Source organism: Nicotiana tomentosiformis, chromosome 8, assembly GCF_000390325.3.
Source record: "Nicotiana tomentosiformis chromosome 8, ASM39032v3, whole genome shotgun sequence".
Taxonomy (NCBI): domain Eukaryota; kingdom Viridiplantae; phylum Streptophyta; class Magnoliopsida; order Solanales; family Solanaceae; genus Nicotiana; species Nicotiana tomentosiformis.
The window spans coordinates 81,929,442-81,953,601 of NC_090819.1; the positions used below are offsets into that span (position 1 = coordinate 81,929,442).

At 36.3% G+C, this 24,160-nt stretch overlaps 1 protein-coding gene across 1 annotated transcript; it reads left to right on the forward strand.

The window, feature by feature from the left end:
- Positions 1-11,037: 11,037 nt before the first annotated feature.
- LOC104092598 (uncharacterized) lies at positions 11,038-19,452 on the forward strand. Its single transcript, XM_009598232.4, has 3 exons — positions 11,038-11,633; positions 14,670-14,750; positions 18,653-19,452. The coding sequence occupies exons 1-3, from the start codon at positions 11,216-11,218 to the stop codon at positions 19,069-19,071; spliced, it is 918 nt and encodes a 305-aa protein (XP_009596527.1). The 5' UTR covers positions 11,038-11,215; the 3' UTR covers positions 19,072-19,452.
- The last annotated feature ends 4,708 nt before the right edge of the window (positions 19,453-24,160 follow it).

Below are 24,160 nucleotides of genomic sequence, written 5' to 3' on the forward strand. Positions count from 1 at the left end.
ACCAGCCGTTCATGTGCTCCGCTAAACAAAACTTAACCTAAAATTGATAAAAGGATCTATTTATACTTGGCTGAAAATTCCGAACAAAAATGCCCCTGCGGAGGTTTTGCGGATGCGTAATTCTGACCGCATCCGTGCTTGGGCTTTCGCGGCCGCGTAATAGTGAGCGCGGTCCGTGTTTCTTCATATCTGGGCCTAGGTAGATCTTTGTTTCGCGGACCGCGTAATGTTCACCGCATCCGCGTGAGATTCTTTTGCGGTCGTGTAATTTGGACGCGGACCGCCTTCTTTATTTATGCCCATCTTGCAAAGTCTCTGAACCTCAACAAACGATGTCCGCTAAATTCCAACCGTGGCCGCGTCATTCACTTTGCGGTTGCGGCTTTCTGCCACTCTCAGCGCTCAATTTTAGTGCTCAAAGCAGCCTCTGTGAATCTCTATTTTGCGGTCCACGGAATAATGGCCGCCTCAATGATGATAATTTCACGGCCGCCCTTTTCTATCGCTGTCCGCGTTCCACAGTATTGGTCTAGACTTGATTTTTGTTCAAGTTTGACTCCTTTATGAGTTGGTTATGGCTTCTTTGGCTCATTTCGAACAAAACCCTGCAAGCAAGCATATTAAGTTAGTTTCCGGAAATACCTTCACGCATATTTGGCCCAAAATATAAGTAAAAGAGAGCAAATAATAGGTTAAAATCCCTACTTATCAACATGGCAAGGCAAATGTTCATCACATCTTTCAAGCGCGTGAAATAGTCCAAAAAATAAACTTCTCATACTTATTGCTGGAAAATATATAGTTTTTGCCATAAACTTTTCCGCTAAACTTCTCTTTTAATATTTCAGTATATGATTTAATCCTATGTACACAAAGGACTAATTCTAAGTTATGCCAAGCTTCTGTTGATCGAAGCTTTTACTTTAATACATAGGATTTAATATGGATTATAATCTTTTTTAAGATCCAAGCTTCCGTTTCAAGACTTACTCAAAAACAGCCATGACTAAGAGTAGCTTTTTGGCCGAAAAAGTTTAGCATTCATATATGAAGAAGAATTACTCGAATTGGTCAAATTGTTTTTTATCAAAAAACTGTATGGGGGATTGTATTTGATGAGAAGACGCATGTACAACATTTGAAGCTATCTGAATTGGCGTGAAATTGAAATTGGCATTTTGTCAAACACCTTGTATACTCAACTTGCCAAATTCTCCATTTTTCAAATTCGTCGCAGCTGAGTGGATCAAAGCTGAAGAAGAGGGATTAGAAACACTTTCATGAGGTACAGAAATTATTTGACATTGGTTTTGCTGTATTTAATTGGGTTGAACATTATTTCTAGCCAAATAGAGCTCGTCGGAGCTTGGAGCTTCATCGAAGTTGCCATTTTTTTAAGTTGGAATGATCCAAAAGTTTGTGGGGAGATAGATCATGACCTCGGGATGAACCTCCCGGGATTGGATTGGATCAATTATGTTCATAACTTATGTGAAGTTAGAACGCCCAGGCGATATTTTGCTATAGTTTTTCGTTGTGTCCAGCCAGGTACTAATTGCTGGAACTGATTGCTACTCTTTATGTACAACCAGGTAATAATTGTGCAATTCACTCACTTCTAAATTTATTTATGTCCGAATTAATAATTTTTTGTTTTGTTATATTTCAGATCTACCAATGTTGAATAACTGAATATATAACTTAGAGGTTTGTGGAGGAACTTGTTTAATTATTAAAAGGAAAGATGAAAAAAAATGTAAAGTTGTAACGATTTGACTGATCATTTTGGAGCTATAATGTGTCGTTCAGCATTTTGAGACCTTAAATAGCTTCTCTTCAGGTATTATGACTTGTAAGTATGGTCGAAATTGAACTTGGGGAAGTTCAGAGTTGATTTGAAAAGAAAATTCTAATTTCGGAAGCTTTGAATTGAAAGAATTGGCTAAGGTTTGCCTTTTTGAGTAAACGACCTTAGAATCAGGATTTGAAGGTTCCAATAGGTTTCTATGATAATTTCGGATTTGGGCATATACTCGGCTTGATTATCGGATCATCTGAGAGCATTTCGGCGTTTATTATGGAAAGTTAACATTTTGAAAGTTTAAGAATTTCCTAAATTGGGTTTGGAGTGGGCTTTGGTGTTATCGATGTCCGTTTGGGATTTCGAGCCTAGGAATAGGTTCGTATCGTAAATTTTGACGTGTGCACAAAGTTTGAAGTCATTCCGAATTGATTTGATATGTTTCGGCACAAGATATAGAATTTGGAAATTTGAAAATTTATAAGTTTGATTTGAAGAGCGATTCACGATTTTGATGTCGTTTGATGTGGTTTAAGGCTTCGACTAAGTTCATAATGTATTTTTGGGATGTGTTGGTATGTTTGGATATGGTCTTGGGGGCCTCGGGTGTGAATCGGATTGAAAGAGGACCGAGTTTGGGCTTGGGGGAATGCTAAAGCAGCTGGTAGCTGGTGCAATCGCACCTGTGTGGAAAGGGCCGCAAGTGCGAGTCCGCAGAAGCGGCGTAGTGGTCATAGAAGTGACATTTGGACTGAGTAGGGATGGCCGCAAATGCTAGGTTATTTCTACATCTGCGAGCCCACAGATGCGGTAAATGCTCCACAGAAGCGGAAGAGGCCAGCTGGGCGAAGGGTCGCAGAAGCGGAGTTGGGAGCGCAGATGCGCATCCGCAGAAGTGGCGAAGGCACTGCATAAGCGGGGCTGGGCCATTGGTGCTGGACCGCAGGAGCGGTCATGGCTCCGCATAAGCGAGACCGCAGGAGCGGATTTTGTCCGCATAAATGAACTTGGCTGGGTTAGTAGAAATCGCACCTGCGATGGGAATTTTCGTAGGTGCGGAGCCACAGAAGCGACTAAGAAACCGAGGTGCAAAAGGTCGTTGGGCAGTGTGTTCTTTTAAAACGGGGGAATGGCTCAATTCCACATCATTTCGTCCATGGGAGCCGATTTTATAGCACTTTTGGAGTGCCATATTCATCAACTATTATGGGGTAAGTAATTTTTTCACATTGTGAGTTAAATACATGGTTTATATATGGATTTAAGCATGAAAATTTGTAGAAATTGAGATTTTTGTAGAAAACCTAGAAAATTGGTATTTTTGGATTCTGACCACGAAATTGGACATGGAATTTAGAATAAGTTATATATTTTAGTTCGTGGTGTTATGGGTAAAGTTTGTCTTCGAATATTTTCAGAATTCGGGCACGTGGGCCCAAGGGTTGACTTTATCGACTTTTCGAGCGGAATTGAGAATTGTTTAAATTGATTAATTATGGGTATTAGAGTATATTTTTTTATTGGTTTGCACGTTATTTGACTAGTTTCAGATCGATGGGCTTTGGTTTGAGGTGTTAGAGAGGCGCGGGAGCCGGTTATGAAACTTCGGAGCGAGGTAAGTCTCCTGTCTAACAGGGAAACTACCCCTAGGTGATATTTATTGTTATGTGCAACTAGTTATGGGTGCTACGTACGCACGAGGTGACGAGAGTCCGTACGTAGCTAAAGCATGTTTATGTCCGGGTAGACTTAGAATTTTATCATGTAATATTTGAATTATTTGGATTCTACTAGCTTAATTAATTGAAGTTATAATTGAAATTGATTTAGAAATAAATATATGTACACTAGGCCAAGCCTTGACACTTTGAGTTGTGGGCGAGTTATTGAGAAATGGTAAAGATTATATTCATTTTATGCTCATATGTTGTATTTTAAACACGTGTCTCGTAATTTGGTAACTTCCTTCCTTTTCTTATGGAGCGGGCCGAACGCCTCGATAGTATATAGATGCACCTATGGTATGTGCCGCACGACCCTCGGCAATATACACATTATTCTGGATCGGGCCGAACGCACTCGACAGAATCGTGCATTATATTGCTAGTAGTTCGAATATTCACGAGCTAATCTTTCCACGGTTGACCGACATTTTAGAGGGTATTTCTTATATATTTGGTATTAACACTTGGCATTTTCTGAGATATTAAGGTAGAATACAAAATCGAGGAATTTATGCTTTAAAAAAAATAATTGGGAACCATGAGATTACAGATTTATTCCACTATTGTTGTGCGCTTCATATCTGTCATGAATTATTATATTATTTACTTGGACTTCTAGTAAGTGTCGATGTCGACCCCTCGTCACTACTTCTCTGGGGTTAGGCTAGATACTTACTACGTACTCATATTTTACTTCTGTACTAAATGTGCAGGATCTGACAGGTTCATTGATGATCACCTTGGTGCGTAGGCGCACCTGTTAAGGAGATCTCATGTGAGCTGCATTCCAGGCTACGCATCGCAGTCCACCGAGTCTCCATTATACTATTTATTTTATTTTGTCTTATTACATTCGGGACAGATGTTGTATTATTATTGTACTCCTTAGAAAAATGTTCATGCACTTATGACACCGGGTTTTGGGGGTTCCTACGGGTTGTTCGTTATTGTAGTTGTGTAAACTCTATTTCATACGATTTAATTAAGGAAAAATTATGATTTCAAAATACAAAAATGGATAACTAAGTTGATCAATCACAGTTGGCTTGCTTGACGGCGATATTATGCGCCATCACAAAATAGGAAACATCAAGGTCTAACAATAAGCAAAATAATATATAATTTAGCAGAAAGGCCATAGTTAGTTTGCTGCTTTATCAGAGGTTTAAACTTGTGATCTTAGCCTTACTTTGAACCCAATTGCCACTGCTCTACAACTTATGATAGTGTCAAGTGGGTTTAGGTACTAAAATATTTATCAGTTTCATAATTTTTTAATGAAATTTCTAGATAAAAATAATTAATTTTTTTAACAAATCGGGGTTAACTGAATCCCCTTTCTACAAGGTAGGTCCGGCCCAGGATAACGAACCTTTTATGAGCGGTATAATCTGAATGACGAAGCAAGATTATTTGCAAAAACTTTTTGCAAGATCGAAAAGGAGGGAAAGAAAGAGATAAAAAAATTTTAGAAGGTTTCTCTCTTATTTTAGTTTGCAAAAGGGAAGGAGGGCCGGAAAGTTTAAGAGTTTTTTTTTTAAAATTTTGTTTCCCTTTATTTAGTTTGCAAAAGGAAAGAGGAATGAAAAATGTACTAGTAAAAAGGTTATTTTTGGTTGAGCTTATTCCCGAAGGAGTTTCGTTTTATTTTTTTGGGTAACACATGATAGTTATTTTCTTAATCGTCTAACAATAATTTTTCAGTGATGTACGCTTTTCAAGGTTAATCGAATTTAATAATTAAATATAATATGATACCTAAATAATGATGTGTCCTATATAAATTTGAATTATCAAAATACTATTTCAAATTCGAAAAATATGTAAGAAATCTTGACATATGAATATGGAAGAACAAAAAGATGATTGATGCATTTCAAGAATACTTAATAAAAAAAGTGATACAACCCATTATTTAAAGTAAATAAAAATGAATACACTTCACAATTCTGTTAAATATTATATCCCATGAGAGGATCCTAAATATTTTAGAGGTAAGAAAATTCTATACAAAGTCTTAAAAGTATATATAAAAATTATATATTTATATGTCAGTTTGGTTCGAATTTTTTTACTCAATACCAAACCAAATCAAATCGGAGTTTTTAATCAGTTTGGTGCGGTTTTCCGGTTCGGTTTGAACACCCTACGTATGGAAATTGTGTCGATATATCTTTCTTGTTAAGAAAGCTAACAATTTAATTGTAGTTGTCACTAGCCTTCCTATTCTTGTGGATAAGTTCATCGGGATGGTTCATCTTATAGCCTATTTTGCCAAGCTTCTCAAAAGGCTAAAAGTATTTTTTTTCCCTAACTTGAGGCGTTTGGTCAAACTTTTTTTGAGGGGGGGGAAGGGGGGGAGAGTGCTTTTGGAAAGAAGCATAAGCAGTTTCTGTCACGACCCCAAATCCACTAGTCGTGATGGTAGCTAACCCAACCCGCTAGGTAAGCCAACTAGTAACTATCCAATTTAAATGATATTAACAAGACAAATAAACTATAGTAATTTACTGAATTTTATACATTTTTCAAGGACTGGTAGTACAAATCATGAGTTTCTAAGAATAGAATTTACAAAGCTGAAATGAAATAAATATATCGTCTGTTTGAAAAGTACATAAACAGAGTTTTATACATCTAAAGCTACCACGAACAAGGGGCAGCTACAACCGGGATGCAGGTACATCTTCAATCCAGCTCCCATCGAACACAGCAACATCAGCGATCAACATCTGCATGCAAGATGCAGAAGTATAGTATGAGTACAATCGACCCCATGTACTTAGTAAATAACAAACCTAACCTTAGGTTGAAAGTAGTGACGAGCTAACCCAAGGTCGGGTCCAATACCAATATCCCACAACAGTTCATAACATCATAATACAAGTAATAAGAGATGTATCTCAGAAGTAAAATGCTCAGCTCGTTCACAGTTCCAGAAAATAGTCATGTTTTTCAAGTATCTTAGTGAAAACCCAAATCTTTTACCGAAAATGCCAAAAATACGAGTAATTTTAAAAACTATAATTTTTTCAAATATCCTTTCCATAATAAATAAGATGTTTCATTTTCTTTCCAGATATCAAGTGTGAAATACCTCTCTATGCCCATATATCAATGTGTGTAAAAGGTCATGAATAACGTGATACCGTACAACATGAGAAAAAATGCATCTCTATGCGTGTATGTCATGTGTGCATGCCAATGCCATGTATGTCAGAGATGAATCGTGTACTCACACTCTCAGAGTACTCAATCTCATTGTCTCACACTTTTTACTCATCATGCTTAACTACTCGGTACTGTATATGGCCCACACGACCCAGGGAAGATTCATCCCGGAATCTATACATCACTGACCATCAGTCACTCAGTACCGAGGAAGGCTAATCCGGCCCTATGGAGAAGATCCATCTCCGGGTATATAAATGCTTAGAACAAGATCCATGTCCACAGAATATCCATCCTTCAATATAATCAACCACGCTCACTGGGGATGTACAGACTCCGGAGGGACTCCTACAGCCCAAGCGCTATAATCCGCACGGACAACTCACGTGCTATAATATCAATATCTGGATCTGCACGGATAACTCACGTGCTATAGTATCAATATCCTCATAAACAGGCCCCCGACCTTACTCAGTCATCAATCTCTCTAGTCTCACTCGCGGGCTCACAATGTCATGAAACTAGCACGACAATACTTATATGATGTATCAATAAATAACAACTCATACTGAGATATGATATGAATGCATGAATATGACTGAGTACGAAATATCAATAAAATCAGTGAAATGACAGTAAGAAATGACCACTATGGGTCCCCAACAGTATCAGCATAATGCCTAAACATGATATCTAGCATGATTGACAGCTCATTTACTTTATCGCATGGTGAAAACACAGATATTAACAAATAGGACTACTATACAGTGCCATGAAAACAACATAGTCCCAATTCACTTGGTGCACGCCCACACGCCTGTCACCTAGCATGTGCATCACCTCAATACCAATCACATAACACGTATTTTGGGGTTTTAAACCCTCAGCACTAAGTTTAGAAGAGTTACTTACCTCGAACAAGCCAATACCAATGCTGAGCAAGCCAAGCGATGCTCCGAAAATGCCATCCCACGCGTTCCGACCTCTGAACGGCTCGAAACTAACCAAAAATAACTCAAGTACATCAAATAAAGCCCAAGGAAATAATTCCAAATGAAAAAGGTCGAATCTTTAATCAAAAGCCCAAAACTGGCCAAAACGTCCAACCCGGGCCCATACCTCGGAACCTGACAAAACTCAAAATATCTGATAACCCGTTCAATTACGAGTCCAACCATACTAGTTTCACTCAAATCCGACTTCGAATCAATGTTCAAAACTCAAAATTCACATTATGAAACTTTAGGCCAAAACCCCCAATTACCTCTTTGAAAATCACAATCCAATTACCAAAAACAAAGATAGATTCATGAAATATAATCAAACCTAAGTAGAGAACACTTACCCCAATCCATATGGTAAAAAATGCTTCAAGAATCGCCTCAATCCGAGCTCCATAGCTCCCAAAATGTAAAAATGGCAGAACCCCTCGAAATAGAGTACTTTATACTTCTGCCCAAGTATCCTCTTACGCGAACGCGGTAGAAGCCTCGCGTTCGCGAAGCACAAACCCACACTGCCTCACTTTGTACTATGCGTTCGCGGCAAAACCCTCGCTAATGCGATGAAATACACTACTAGACTTCCGCGATCGCGGATAACTCACTGCGAACGCGATGAAGAATCCATATAGACTGATCAACCCCCGCTCAACACTACGCGAACGCATAGCCATGGACGCGGACGCAAAGACTACAATCTTCAATCCAGTGCGAACGTGACCTCAAAAGCGCGAACGCGAAGAACAAATAGCTCCACTGACCAAACACCTTTCGCGATCGCGGCCAAGCCTTCGCGATCGCGAAGAACGTCCAAAGCAACAAGTAACAACAGAAAAACCAGCAATGCAAAAAAACCATTTGAAATGATCTGAACTACGTTCGAAACTCACCCGAGCCCCTCGGGATCCCGTCCAAATGTACCAACAAGTCTCATTACATAATACGGACTTACTCGAGGCCTCAAATCACACATAACAACATCAAAACGACGAATCGCACCTCAAATCAAAATCTATGAAATTTGAAACTTCAAACCTCCACAACCAATGCCGAAACCTATCAAATCACGTCTGATTGACCTCAAATTTTGCACACAAGTCACATTTGATATTACGGACCTGCTCCAACTTCCGGAATTGGAATCCGACCCTGATATCAAAAAGTCCACTCCCGGACAAACTTTCCAAAATTTCAACTTTCGCCATTTCGAGCCAAATTCAACCACGGACCTCCAAATCACAATCTGGACGCGCTCCTAAGTCCAAAATCACCCAACTGAGCTAACAGAACCATCAAAATTCCAATCCGAGGTCAAATACAAAAAAGTCAAACTTGGTCAACTCTTTTAAATTTAAAGCTCCCTAGTTGAGAATCATTCTTCCAAATTAGTCCCGAATAACCTGAAAACCAAAACCAACAATTCACATAAGTCATAATACATCATACGGAGCTACTCATGTCCGTAAACTATCGAGCGAAATGCAAATGCTCAAAACGACCGGTTGGGTCGTTACAATTTCTGAGAAGCAGAAAAAAGTAGTTTCTTCCCAAAAGCAGAAGCAGACGTAGTTTTGACTTATCTTCTTGCCAAAAATACCCTTAACAAAATATAGTATATACCAAAATAACCGTTAAACCTAATACTTAGGATATTAATGTATATAAATATTTTTTATTATTTTTAGGATAACTTTCTAATATATAGTGACTCTAGGGGTGAATGATTTTATATTTGTTGAATGATTTTTAATATATTTAACTTATATTAAAGGAATTAAGTACTTTTAAATTTTATTTTCATATTTTACTTAAATAAAATAAAAAGATTTAATTATTGCATGTAATAACAAATTTTTTAGATTATTTATTTACTTATAATATTAACTATTAAGTAAATCTATTCATGCCCTTATTCGTAATTTAATACTTAAAAGCACTTTCTGAAAAGTTTGATCAAACATAAATTATTGCTCAAAAGTGCTTTTCAGAGTGATTAACCAAGCATAAATTGATTTTCTCCAAAAGTATTTTTTTCAAAAGCACTTCTAAAAATAAGCTGATTTCTCCACATTGGCCAAACATGCTATTAATGTACTCCATTTTAAGTGATACTCTGTTCTTATGCCATGTCATTATATTTTGGATGAAATAGTGATTACACACTAATTTCTTTTGTTGTGATGTATTATTGTATGATATGATATTTCGTGTAGAAAATTAGTGACGAGGTTCCCCCAAGTGACATCGCAAATGGCTTGTTGTGTGGATGGATGCTCGGCAAGATGGTTGATTTTAGATGCATGACATCTTGATAGTCGATCATAGGTATATTTTGCCTTCTTTATATGCTCAATCCTCGATGCCTCTCTTGTTTGGGTGTCCCAACTTAGTTGGATAAGTTTTGTAAATCCAGTCCCAACGGAGATGATCACAAGTAATTTTCTGTAATGAGTACATGATTTTTGATACTGTTGTCCAAAAAAAAATATAGTAATATTGTTGTGTCTCTAACTTAAATACATGTTGATTGCTATTCGAAATAATTCAATTGAATATAGACTGCTGGCTGATGTTTGATGCCTTAAACTTTTGAGATTAGCTTGTTAATCAAAGTTGGCATGAAATAGATTTCCGCATTCGATAATTGTCTGCCTATTAATGAATCAAACGTCCTTATTTGTTTTAAAAACTAGAATTAGTGGAAATTTCTTCACTGATGACCAAAGAGAAAGAAGAAAAGATGATTTGGCCCCTTTTGTCCATAATTTTTTATTTTTTTTTATCAAAAATGTGTTTGTCCATAAAATTTTGCAAGTTTCCGAAAATTTTTCAAAAATGAGTTTTTCAAAAATAAAAAAGTGGTTTTAACCATTTTTTCAAAATTTTCAGAAATTTATTTTCCTCACTCATAAAACTGCAATATTTTTTCAAGTGAAATGCATATCCAAACATAATTTCAAATTTTAAATATTATTTTTAACTTAACTTCAAATACTAATTTTTTTTTCAAAAATTATAATTTTTATGTCCTAACGCGTGCAAAAAAGATTTCAATCTTGGGAAAGAAAAATATTCATATGCCAGAATTTTCCGCAAATAACGATAGACGTGTCAAAATATAATGTGAAATGACTCCTAATTTTATTTTCCAGAAATAATGGAGTACTAATTTTCTTTTATCTCAGAAAAAAAAAAAAAACGACCTTTCGAAAGCATGAGCTACCTTTACGCACAAGATAGATACTTACTAGTACACAAGGAAAAGAAGTGTCAAATTAAATTCCATAATGATAAATACAAAAATTATAAAAAGGAAATATATGCGTGACGGTGCTAATCTGAGAAAGCTTAAAGCAACGAACTAACTTTGAAGAACATACCACCCAACCCACCGCTTACGACTTCCATTTTTCCCCTTCCGATTCCAGAATTTTCTTCTCTCAGCTCTCCAAACCCTTAATTCACCTTTAAATTCTTCATACATACGCATTTATGCCTTTATACAGCTGTTGAAAAAAATGGCGATAATCGGAGATGCACTCCGGCAAGCGTTCATGCCGAAACACGAATACGAGTGTCTTCGCGAGGAAGACAAGGCATGGAATCGTCTCCAGAGGCCACTGGCGATCTGCACTTTAACCCTAATATCACTTGCTATTATCGTATGCACTGTTATCAGCTTGAAAATAGTGTTTCCTGTCGATCCTGCTCGCCGCCCGTTCTGCGGTGACTACCGTATTCAGCCGCTTTCCATTCATTTCACTAACATAGCTTCTACTGGTACCGGCGGCGGTGGTAGTGGTAGTGCTGGTGATTCGGATGGTTTTCCTGGTGCATTTTACCTAACGAATCAGGAGACTGTGGATTACTATTGGATGGTTGTGTTCATTCCTTCCACCTTCATTTTCGCTGTCTCCGCAGTGTATCTAATTGCAGGTGAGGAGATATGAGAAAAATTTATGTTTGAAAATGTTTTGAGTGTATATTTAGATTAGCACAGAGTAGTTAGTATTATGTGTTCATCGTTTTAGGGCGAATAAGAAGTAAACCTAATTTTGATTTTGTTATTGAATTCGAAGAGTAGAATGTGTGTTTCATTTTCGTGGTCTCTTTGGTGTATCTAATTGCTAATTATTATATGGTAAATGTGATCGTGTATATTACCTATTCATCAGTATCAATAAGAGGTAAAGTGAGCGAACCTTATTTTGACTTTTTTATTGCATTTGAAGAGTAGAATCTGCATTTTCGCAGGCTTGGCAGTGCAACTAGTTACAGGTGAGGTATTCTGAACATTATATGGTAAATGTTGTTGTGTATACTTGTATTACTGCACAAGCTTTATATTTGTTCATTCTTTTAGGGTGAATTACGCTAATTTTTGCTCGAATATAGTTTTGACATTGTTGTTGCCTTCAAAGAGTAGAATGTGTATTTTAGTGATGCTGCTATGGCAGCTATGCAGATAAGATAGTCAGTGATTTTATTGTCTCTTATATTTGAGTTACACCTGGAATTAGTGATTTTCGGCGTTTCGTTGCTCATTTGTGGAGTTCTAACTGACATTTGGACTTAGGCAGTTATTTTGATGATGGTTCCCCTTGATATTGTCAATAGAAAATGTCACGCCCAAACCTGGGGAGGCGTGGCTGGCACGCGGGCCATACTGGCCCGAGCGAACCACTCTGTAACTCATGATCGTTCGACCAAAACTAGAACATACATAGGTCGAGTTGGCTAAACTCGTTCCTTTTTGTAACTATCATGGGTCAACATGGTCACAACTCATAATGTATAACTGTAAGTGAGCAAACGATGTATCAGCGATCCATCGTACTTAAAACATGAATATACACAGGCTATCAAGGCCTCTGACATACTATACATAATGAACCTGTGTCTACAAAGCCTCTAAGAGTATTCAACATCAAACAGGACAGGGCCCCGGCCTACCCATAAGTCTGTAGCAAAATTCTGACATGATGACTTATAGACTCGGCTGCACTCTGAATGAAGTGGAGTCTTACCGAATCTTCGCTGAATGCTAACCTCGTGTACTATGAGGGCTCGTCAAACTGATTACCTACACCTGCAGGCATGAATGCAGCGTCCACAACAAAAAGGACGTCAGTACGAATAATGTACCGAGTATGTTAGGCAGAACTGAAACATAACAATAAGTCAACATTAATAAGAGATATAAAAATCAACCTGAACCTCTGAAGTGCAATCGTATATGCATACTAATTACACTTATATATATAATGCCTCTCTTTCTCTCTTTGGGACTATTATTCGTATCGTAACATGACTGCTCAACTGATCAGTGGTAACTGCCCTACCGGCCATAGCTCGGTGGTAAATGAAGATGCATGACTGCCCAACCGGCCGTAGCTCGGGGTTAAATGCATGACTGCCCGACCGGCCGTAGCTCGGTGGTAAATGAAGATGCATATAACAATACAATATGAACATTAACATCTTTATCGTATGCCTCAATAGAGACTTAGGGACATACTTTGACATGCTTTGACTATCATTTTACAGGAATGAATAACGTAGGCATCCTTAACTTCTAAGAGTAGAACTATTTATGAAATAACATTACATTTACGTATCGTTACTTGGATCATGCCAAAAGAAGGAAGGATTAGCCTTAACATATCTTGTCTTAATCCACTGGCTCAAGAGCTCAACTCGTATCTACTTCACGATCTATACGATAACAAGAATAATACTATTGTCAACCATACGAACAATTCTCTTAATCGCATAACGGAAGATAACCTATACTACAATTAAATGGACAGTATTTTCCTTGTTCGTATCATTTTCTAAAGCCTACCATAGGCAAGGTAATATAACAACACAACCATCAACTCCTATAACAAGTTTTACAACCCAAACAACGATACAACGAGCGGAAAGCTCGGCTACGATTATCAACCATACGTCTCCAATCTTTTCTTTCCTTCAAAACACATATCAATGACTACACCAACTATATACTCAAGTTACTCCCAACAACTTCCAGCCACAACAAAACTTAGAAAATTACTTAATAGCTGATACAACAACAACAACGTCAAAATACGATTTTTTTTCCACTATTAAGTATTAATTCCATAATTCCCATCGCACAATTTAGCCATGACCTAGACGAGTTTAAATATACCAAGGAGAGGAAAATTCTTACCTTATTTGCCAAGAGATACTCTTATTCCACCTTACTTCTGAACCTAGGGTCTTTAAGGAAAATTCTGAACCTAGGGTCTTTGGAAGGTTTTGTGAACTTAGAGATGAAAAGGTACAAGTTTAAATTCTTTAAAGGATGTTCAATCAATCTTCCCAGATGGGCATAGTTTTTTGGAGGCTAAAACTAACCCATTTTTGTTCAAGCATGGCTTTTGGATATGTAAACACTTCAAATTTGAATCCCTCCCCGCACTTTGAAATGTAGGGAGTGTCATATATTTGTCCGTCCTTTTAGATATAAGAACAATTTCAACTCTTCTCATCTTTTAAATGTCTGCAAAGAGTGAATCGTCTCTGGGTTCAATGGTCAATCAATAGGAAAAGAAGAATAGGATTGATGACTGAGAATTAAGCATTTTATTGCATACGCGCACATATGTATAAACGATAACTTCTTTGGCAATTCTACTGCGTTTTTCTTTCCCTTGTAGTTTCTTGCATCCAATTGTAACTGAAATTGGGGTTGCAAATAACAGGATTGTGCATCTGAGCTCAAAAGTGTGGCTGCTACCAGTTTTAATTGTTTAATTTATTTATTTTTCCTTTTTTTTGTGGGTAAAGTAAACCGGTTAAAGCTAAAAAGATGGGTTGGCAGTTTTAATTGTTTAATTGTATAAAGACTACTATTATAACCGACTTATCATTATTAAAAAAAGGAGAGGAAGAAGATTACAGCTGTCACCGTTTTGCTTTATGATATTACTTCAAAATTTGCAGGTATTATGGTCGCTTACACTGCTCCCATGAGACATGGATGCTTGAAGGTTGTTGAGAACAACTATTGTGCTTCTAGAAGGGGTATGCTTCTTGAATTATATGTTCTCCTATGATTCGTGTTACCTCCAATAAGGGTAGTACTTCAGTAGTAACTACTGCTAGGGAAGCAAAAGGCATTTACTTTTCCTTCTCCTTCCAGAAAATGGCTGATGTTATAGAGTTGCATTCCCTCCTCTTTTACCTCCCCTTCCCTTCTAAGCCAGAACTATGCACCAACCAATTATATTTTCCCCCCTGCTACGCTTCCTCTTTTCACTGCTTAAGCTGTTAAGCTAGTGCTAGTTGAGTGAATACTAGAATTTGTATTTGTCTCTAGGATGGTTGCAAATAAATGCTGCTCTTATAAATAGAAGTGCTTTGAATGTCAGCTATTTTTGGTGGAGAAGCCAGCAGATTTGTTTATGACTCATACATTTCAAGTTTGAAGTTATGTATGTTTATATATGTGGGTGATATCATGCTTCCCTTCAGGGATAAGATGTTCTAGTTATTGTTTTGTAAAAAGAACGATCTTCTTGAGATTCGTGCTTCTAATGTTTGTAGTAGAATAACACTTAAGAGGTTAAGTGCCAAAACTTCCTATGGAAAAGCTAACTGAGCTGCGTCCTCAGGCCTGCAGAAATTAGGTCGTTTCAGTAATGTTCTTTTGCATCGATTTACAAACAGATTCAATTGCTTTTCTGTCTGTCTGTTTTGTCTACTTTGTTGTCTGTGTATTTGGTGTGCATGTCCATGCTCTAGCTGGTCTTAGGAAAGAACAAAAGAAGATCCTAGATTCAAGAGATTGAGAGGTGAAACATGGATGCCTTTTCAGTAGTTTTCTTCCTTAATGGAGTGGGGTTATTTAAGCTTGTGATACCAAATAAGGAGCTATCTGCAGTATTACAAGTCAAAGCTATGTAACCCACTGTTATGGCAAGTTTGTAACAGTTTAAAAATCGGAAGTTACAGGAGCGACAGGCTCTCAAAGATGTCATAGTGAAGAGAAGTTGGCCATACTTCCCTATTGAATTTGGAAGTCTGTAGTTTCTTAAGTGGCTGAGAAGTTGGCCATATCATCCTCGAGTAGGCTAAATTCAGGAATAAATGACAATTGGAAAATTTTGATGTGCTACAGCATGTGAATAACAATTTATAGCTGGTATTCCTTTTTAAGTGGCATGTAGCATATTAACAAGTGTTTGGGTACTACTTGGATTTGTGTCTGTGGGACCAAATACTACTACAACAATAACATACCCAGTATAGTCCCACAAGTGGTGTCTGGGGAGGGAGGGTAGTGTGTACGCTGTCTGGGGGACCAAATGTGGTCCAGTTATTTATTCATATATTGTTTTGGTTTTTGAATTTTCTTATTTTTTGTTTTGGATCAAATTAAACTAAGTTTAACCAAGAGAGATGGTGGACTAAAACCAGAGCTTGAAAAAATTATAGCTAGAGCGAAGTTGGCATATCATCTGCTGAGCTATTGTTGACTCAATTGAGTCAAAAAACAGAAACTCACTTGTAGTGTGTGATTGGAAGAAAGTACATTCTTCAGGTGCTTCATACACCCATCAATGTTTTAGTTCTCAGACCCCATAAACTTGTTATATTAAAGGCAACTCACCTCATTACAGCCTTATATCAAGTGCTTCAGGTGCTTTGCCTTGTATTATATCAAGTCCTTTTAGTAAGAAATTGTTCATGAGTTGCAGAGACCCCTTTGCAATGAGTTTGGTAACCAGGGTGCTTCTGACTTGTCTTGAATAGCTGGAAATCTTTTTGCTTTTTATTGATTTGTTGAAGTTAAATTGCATCAAGTTACTTCAAATGTTTTGGCTGGGTAAGCTTATGTGCAAAGCCATGGTTATAGTTTCTGTCTGTTTGCTTTGTTTCCAGTTCAAAATGCAAAAACTAATAGTACTGAATATTTTCTTTCACTTTGTTTAAATTAGCCATCACACTACGAACAAATTATGATGGATAAAGATTTGTATGTTCTGTGTGTTACACCTTGTTAGATGTTCTTTCCTTTTTCTTTTGATAGGTCGCTTTGTGTGATGTCCTACACTTTTGAGTTGAAGTAATTTGCTTAAGATTGATTGAATAATATTGTAATGACTCTCGAACTTTGGCCATGCAAGTGTTTAGGTGTTAACCAGAGCAATGTAGATCTAGATCGTGTCTAAACCACGTTAAAAATTGAAAAACGTGTTCTTTCCATATACCGGAACTTATAAGCTGCTCATTTTTCATATCTTCATGGAAGTCTAGTTAGATCTTGATGTTCTTTTTTTCTTTGGTAGAAAGTAACTAATATGAGTAAAGAGGAGTCCTCTTAGTCTTTATTTTTATTTTTTTATTTTGTGAATTTGGAGTAATTGGTGAATCGTAAATCTTCTTTTCAAGTATGAAAATAATAGTAGGATATTTGAATAACATCTATCTAACAAAAACCACAATCTCTATTAGAAATTTGTCTTAGGTAAGCTGGCTTCGTCTTTTTCTTTCTCAGTATTGCGAAAGAACCAGACGAGAAATGTCTTTGGTAGTGAAAATTACAGCTGAATATGGATATTTTTGAGAACTTAAAAATAATATAACTGAAATAATACATAACCTTGTTGTAGTCCAAGTATGAGGTTAATAACTTAATACTCCATTGTTTATCACATATGGTACTTGCTATAAGCTTTTCAAAAGCATATTAGATCATGTAAGATAATTGAACCTGTTAGGACTACCTTTGTCGAATAAATATTCTTACACCCTATAGGTATAGCTAAAAATGTGGCGATCTAAGGCAAGCCTTGGAGGTTAGAACTAGGCTACTTATAAAAGCTGTGAGCTTGGCTTGGGCTTGACTGTCATACAAGCCAAGAATCGAGGTCGAACTGGGCCAGCTTATGTTTCTGTGGAATTGGAGCTTGAGTTTAGCTCAGCTTGTTCGTTTTGGGCTCGAGTTCATTCGTGATGATAGTTGACTTCGAGATTGGTCTTGAACTCGTTTTTGTCCCTTTTTTATTTACTCTTTTACAAACGACACTTTCATGATAAAAACAATGATTTGCCTATTGAATCACTTAGGGTTGGGGAATTGGAAACTATTGTCAGGAGTAACTTACCTGTTATATCTATGGAGGAAATTGTTGGGGTGGTAAGTGTTTGGTATTAAACTCTAAACAAGTCGATCTGAGTTTTCCATAGTGTAGCTCGTTAAATAATTGAGCTACATGGCAGTGTTAAGTTCGATAGTTTAATAACTGAAGGAGTTGAGCTCGAGTATTTAAGTTGGGGGGAAGGTAGATGGGCAGACCCATACTCCCGGGAGGTGCAAACCTGTGGGCCAATGAGTCGGACTAAAATCCCACTGGGGATTTCTCTGCGTGTGTACATATGTATACGCATTATATTTATGTGTGTGTGTATATATATAATATAAAAAATTGAGTACATAGAAGTTGAGTTGAGCTCTGGTTATGAACTTGGTTCATTTACAGCTCTCCCAGTTATTGGTGTTCTATGAACTTGCTAACTATATTAATAAAGGAGTATATGTTCGCGAGTGTGAGATGTCAACTCCAGAAGGATTCCATTTCTTTAATGCATTCTGAAGGTAAAACCAACTTGAACAGTATTAGTGGATAGGATCAGGCCCACAAAAGTAGGAAACTTGGGCTGCAATGAGTTTATTTTAAGGAGAATTTTGGAAGACAATTAACATGCATGATAGGAAGTTTTGAATTACTTATGCTGAGATGATTTAATACGTTTGCTAGATTTCTTGGTTTTTTCTGTCTCACCCCTTACCATATTCCCGGGGGAAGGGTGCTCTTGTTTCCCTGCCAAGTTGCACGTATGATGATTGGAAGCAATGGATTGATTCATTCATATCATCTCCTACTAAAGTGTGTCTTGGAACTCACCATTGTGTTTAACAGGTGGAGTGCGTTGTCTATCAATTCTCAATGTTGCTTTTGCTATTGTATTTGGTCTGCTCGCGCTGTTTCTTGGTTCAACCCTTCTCACTTTAGGGAGCAGCTGCTCAGCGCCCTTGTTTTGGTGTTACGAGATTGCTTCATGGGGGCTGGTGATTCTATATGGAGGAACTGCTTTCTTTCTAAGAAGAAAAGCTGCTGTAATTCTGGATGAAAGTGACTTTAGTGGGCGCAATCTTGGAGTAGAAATGCTTGAAGCAAATCCAATGGAGGTCACACCAGATGTAGAGAGACGTGTGAATGAAAGTTTCAAGGCATGGATGGGTCCTTCCTTCTTGTCCTCTGACGAAGAGGATGAATCTGACAACTATCAGGAAGTACCAACTTTATCTCGTACCAACTCTAGCAGGCAAAGACAATAATATGACATCTCCTACAGGTTCTCCACTTTCAGCTCTCCCGTTGGATGCCTCGAGCACTGATTGAAATATGTGGTGGGCCTGTTTTGCGCAAAAGTCTAACTGTGATGTCTGACCCAATCAAATTGCATAGCAAAACTTTTAAACTGAACATGAGTGCTACATCATCAGTTCATTTTGGTAGAGTTTATTGTACAGTTAGTACGAGGGAATATTGATTTACTTGGTGATTGGTGGTGGAAGGCTGTTCCTTGGAAGGAGAAGCATATAGGAATGTCTCAGCAGTTGATTTGAAGTATATATAACTAATGCCACGGTCATAGTGTTTCCTTGAATCTTATAGTAGCCTTGCTGATACTGAATTTTGGAATAGTTCCTTAGAGATGTCTTGCCCCCGCTCCTCTCTCACAACTGTGTTTGTGTCTTGTAGGCTGTAGCTGCTGTTGGGGAGAACAGTAGTATTGACAAGTAATGGAGTCTCCTGTAGTGGACCATATTTTTCTCTCGACCATCTTGATTTAGGACTGGAAGGAATGTTTTCAGTTACTCCCCCCTAGTTGATACGGGTGTTGAAGTCGCACACATTAGTGTATAAGCATCTATTTTGGAATATACGCAACACAACAAAATAGACGCTAAAATTTTCATGTTGTAGTAATTTTGCTGACGTGACAATACATGTTATTTTAGAAAATATATTAGGCCATTGGGTCTTCAAAAACATAAAATGCTTGGATATAGAACAATACAGAATCACTAGACTCAAAACTAGAAATGAAAAAGGAGAATTGTGAAGTTAGTGAGATGCAAAAACATGACGTTCCCGTTTGAGTGAGATGCAAAAATATGACGTTCCGTTTGATTCTGATTAGATATATGATTACAACAACATACCCAATATATTTCTATATGTGGGTTATGGGGAGAGTAGTGTCTAGTAGATTTTATCCCTACCTTATGCGGATAGAGATGTTATTTCCCTCGGCTAAGGCAAGCACAGTTAAAACAGTAAAGCAAATTGAAATATAGAAATAGTAAAGAATCATAGGAGAAGAGATTAGATATATGATCAAGCCCGTAAATTTGTAAAAGTACTAAATGATCTTTATTACTACAAGAGGAGTCAAACATCTTGAGATCTCAAAAAATAATAAATAAATAAACGACATACGAATTGGGGAATGAGGTCTTATCAAAGTTGAGGTTTTTAAAAACAGAAAAGGTTCAAAACTGCCTCTCGATTATTAAAGTAGCACAAATTTACCCTCCGTTAAAAGTTGGCATCATTTGTGCCCCTGCCGTGACCTAAAGGGGTCACTACTACCCGCATTCACTAACGGATGCAATTTTTGAAATTTTTTATTTTGAAAAAATAATTTTCTCTTTTTTTAAAATCCACTCGGCACACCCCACCCCCACCTCCACTCTTTTTTTCTATAAATGGTCAAAAAATGCCCATGAACTATACGAAATGGGACGATTATACCCTTTTCAAGCCCCTTATTATAGTTTTATCTTTTTATTTCTTTTTTTCTCCCCTTCATTTTCTTTCTCTTCTTCTTCCTCTCGCCTCCCAAAGACTCCCAAAAAAAATTCAAACAAAGTAACACATGCTAATAAAAATACGCTTACGTCCACCTTCATGAAACTTCCATATTCAAGTGTACCTTTAGTATTGTACTTAGATACCATGAGTGCTTTAAACGACTTATTTTTTTACTGATAGACACGTTTCCTCTTGGTTTGCTTCTTTTTTTACCGATGAATGGATGCATCAACCGATATATACTCCATATGTTACGATTTTATATGTATTGAAAGAAAGTAACTCAAATTAAAGAAAACTTCAGACATAACATTACCGAGAGTTAAAACATGACTTCTTGGTAGGCAAGGCCTTTTAGGTAACCTTTTTTTTTAATGTAAAAGTTAAATTAAAATAGTAAATTTTGTAATATAGACATTCAAGGCAAGATCAACTCGTGAGTGTCACGAAAAATTTGAATTTTTCATTTTATTTTAATTTTAATTTTTAAAAACTATTTAGTTACATAAAAGTTAAAATTTTTGTTATCGGTAAAGTTATCCTAGTCTTACATGCTCTCTTTGCAGCTGGAATAATCCTCATAATCTTGGAGGGTTCTATGTTATTAATAGATAATTGTACGCATAACTTAAATTCATTAGGGAGTGACTTATCGAAGAGAAACCAATTAGAGTTTAAGAGATTACGTTAAAGAGAACCAATCTATTTTAATTGTAATACATGCAAATAAAAATATATGTCACTCACTCACAATGGGGGTTGAAAAGAGATGAAGAAGAACAAGAAAGAAATGAAAGAAAGGAGATAAAAAAAGCAATGGCTTGGAATTCTTTGAGAGGTTCGGGGGAGGTTCTTCAATGGAGTTGAAGGAGCGGAAGACGAAAGAGAAAGAAAACGAAGGGGAGGAAAATAAATAAATAAAACTAAAATAAGGGGCCGTGGAGGGGTATGATTGTCCTATTTTGTATAGTTCGGGAGTATTTTTTTACCCTTTAAAAAAAGAGGGTGGGGTGTGTCAGGTGAATTTTAAAAAAGAGAAAATATTTTCTGGAAATAAAAATATTCGAAAATTGCGTCCCTTGGTGAATATGGTATAAATGACCCCTTTAGGTCACGGCAGGGGCACCAATGATGCCAATTTTTAGCGCATGGTAAACCTGTCCTATTTCTAATAGTCGAAGGGTATTTTTGAATTTTTTTTTTTGTTTAAAATATAAAAGTATCATTATAATCATTTCAAGGTCACCACAATAGATTTCATATCAGTCCCTTCTTGTCCTTATTCGTGGAAAGTACGATGATCTGAAACAAAGGTAAAAATTTAAGAGAGATAATATGAGGATAGTATCCTATAAAAGCAGTATCTCCCTTTCTTAGTTTGATGGCGCCTCTAGATTTTAGGATTTCCTTTTCTTGTATTTTGATGGATGATGATCTGTGTCTAAACATGAGTATACTATTTGAAGGGGTTGTCCACCTTTACCCTAAGCAAAACAGTAACGTGCAATTTTTTTAAAAAAGTAATATTATTATTTATTTAATAAAATATGGAGTAAAATTCCAAATTGTGAAAAGAAGGATATACTGCAAAAGGGCAAAAAGGTATATACTGTTGTTGCATTATTTGCAAAATTAAATCGAAATTTATCGGAGTTGTAAGTTCAAAATCCACTTTTAACCTATATAATACCATCCAAAAAAATAAGATTTTTTCATTCATATATCATAATTCAAACTTGTTTACCAAAGTTCTTTAAAGTTATTTATCCGCTATAATTATATATTATTAACAACTCAGATACGTTCCTCTTTAAAAGACTCCCAAACCATAATTAGTGACTTCAATTATGAGATTCAATTACGCTATTTTTCTTCTTCTTTTTTTCTCCTCTCCCCTCTCCCTCTTCTTTCGTCGCCTTCCTCTTCTTTTAATTTGCTGTCAATTTATACCACATATTGCTGCCATCTATTTTTACGAAATGCCACATATTTCAATTTATGCTACATATTTCAATTGCTTCCATTGATTCGTATATCGTGGAATATCATCCATATCATGAAAACAGATCAGTAATTCAAACAAAATTGTGATGACCGAAAATTATTCCCAATATTTTGGTCATTTTATCTAGGAACATGAGATTTATTCACGTACAGAGATTGGGTAACGAAACTCATTTACAACTTTCATACAAATATTGATACAAAAATAATACAACTAAAACATCATAGGAGTACAACTTAAAATAGCTTTTGTAAACTATAATATAACTTTAGTACAATTTTGATGCATGTATACAACTTTCATATAATCATACAAAAAATACAACTACAACAGAATACAACTTTCATACAACTATAGTATATCTTTAATATAAATTTGATACGTAAATACAACTTTATGTAAAATAGAGTATTTATAACTTAAATCGAATTTAATATAATGATTCATAAAATATACAACTTATTTGCAACGTTCATTAGATATTCATACAAAAATACAACTACAACATAATACAATTAAATAGAGTTTTCATACAAATTTCATATAACTATAATACAATTTTAATATATTTTCTTCCTCTTCGAATTTTAATCTGAAAGTTTATCCAAAATCAACGTTACCCTTCACCGAAAACTTTCAAAATTAAAATATAAACTTCGAAAGATATTTTCGATCGTTTGCAATAATACTCAACCCAACTAAATAATAATTTTATAATTCAAATTCAAAATCAAGATAAGGACTGATTCACTGGTGATCGACGACGACATTAAATCCATTATTGAATTCTCCGAGGAAGAAAAGAAAAAGGAGATGAGAAAAGAGAAGAGAAGCATAAAAGATCTAAAGAAGAGAGAATGTGGCAGAAGAATGAAGAGAGAGATGAAGAGGGGAGGGAGATTAATGAAGGAAATTTTACATGATATAGCTAAATAATGCATCATATTTATTATAAATCAAAATACTTAAAAATATTATTATTTATAGTAATTTTTTATATTTTATAACAAAGTACAAATATATACAACTGATCCCTCAACTTTTCCCTCAACCTTTTCTCTTCTCCCTCAATTCTCTCTCTCTTTTCCCTCTCTCTTCGGCAAGGTCGCCATCTTATCTGACGACTCACTGTCATGGCCAGATCTGTTCAGATTTTCGGTGATTCTGCTTTAGATTTCCTTCTTCTCCAGCGACTCTGCTTCAGATTTTCAAAAGCTCAATTAGTAGCCATGGCCAGATCTGTTCTCTTACTCCCTTTTCGTTTTTCTTACCTCGACGAGGAGAATAAATCTAAAACTTTCCGGTACGGATGAATTTACATCTAGTTCTGGTAGCTCGGTGAATAAAATAGATCTGGAACTTTTTTATATAGATCCATTGCTATTGAGTACCAATACAAATACAATGATACAAATATTCTTCTTTGCTATTGAGTCACATACAATGATACAAATACATTGTATTATATACAAATACATTCAAATACATTTGTATTCTGCACAAGTACATTTTTTCGCCCGTAATTATGTATTTCGAAGGTT

Coding starts and splice junctions, on each gene's coding strand:
- LOC104092598 (XM_009598232.4), top strand. CDS start 11,216: ATGGCGATAATCGGAGATGCACTCCGGCAAGCGTTCATGCCGAAACAC. Junction 11,634..14,669: donor CGCAGTGTATCTAATTGCAG/GTGAGGAGATAT, acceptor CAAAATTTGCAG/GTATTATGGTCGCTTACACT. Junction 14,751..18,652: donor CTATTGTGCTTCTAGAAGGG/GTATGCTTCTTG, acceptor TGTGTTTAACAG/GTGGAGTGCGTTGTCTATCA.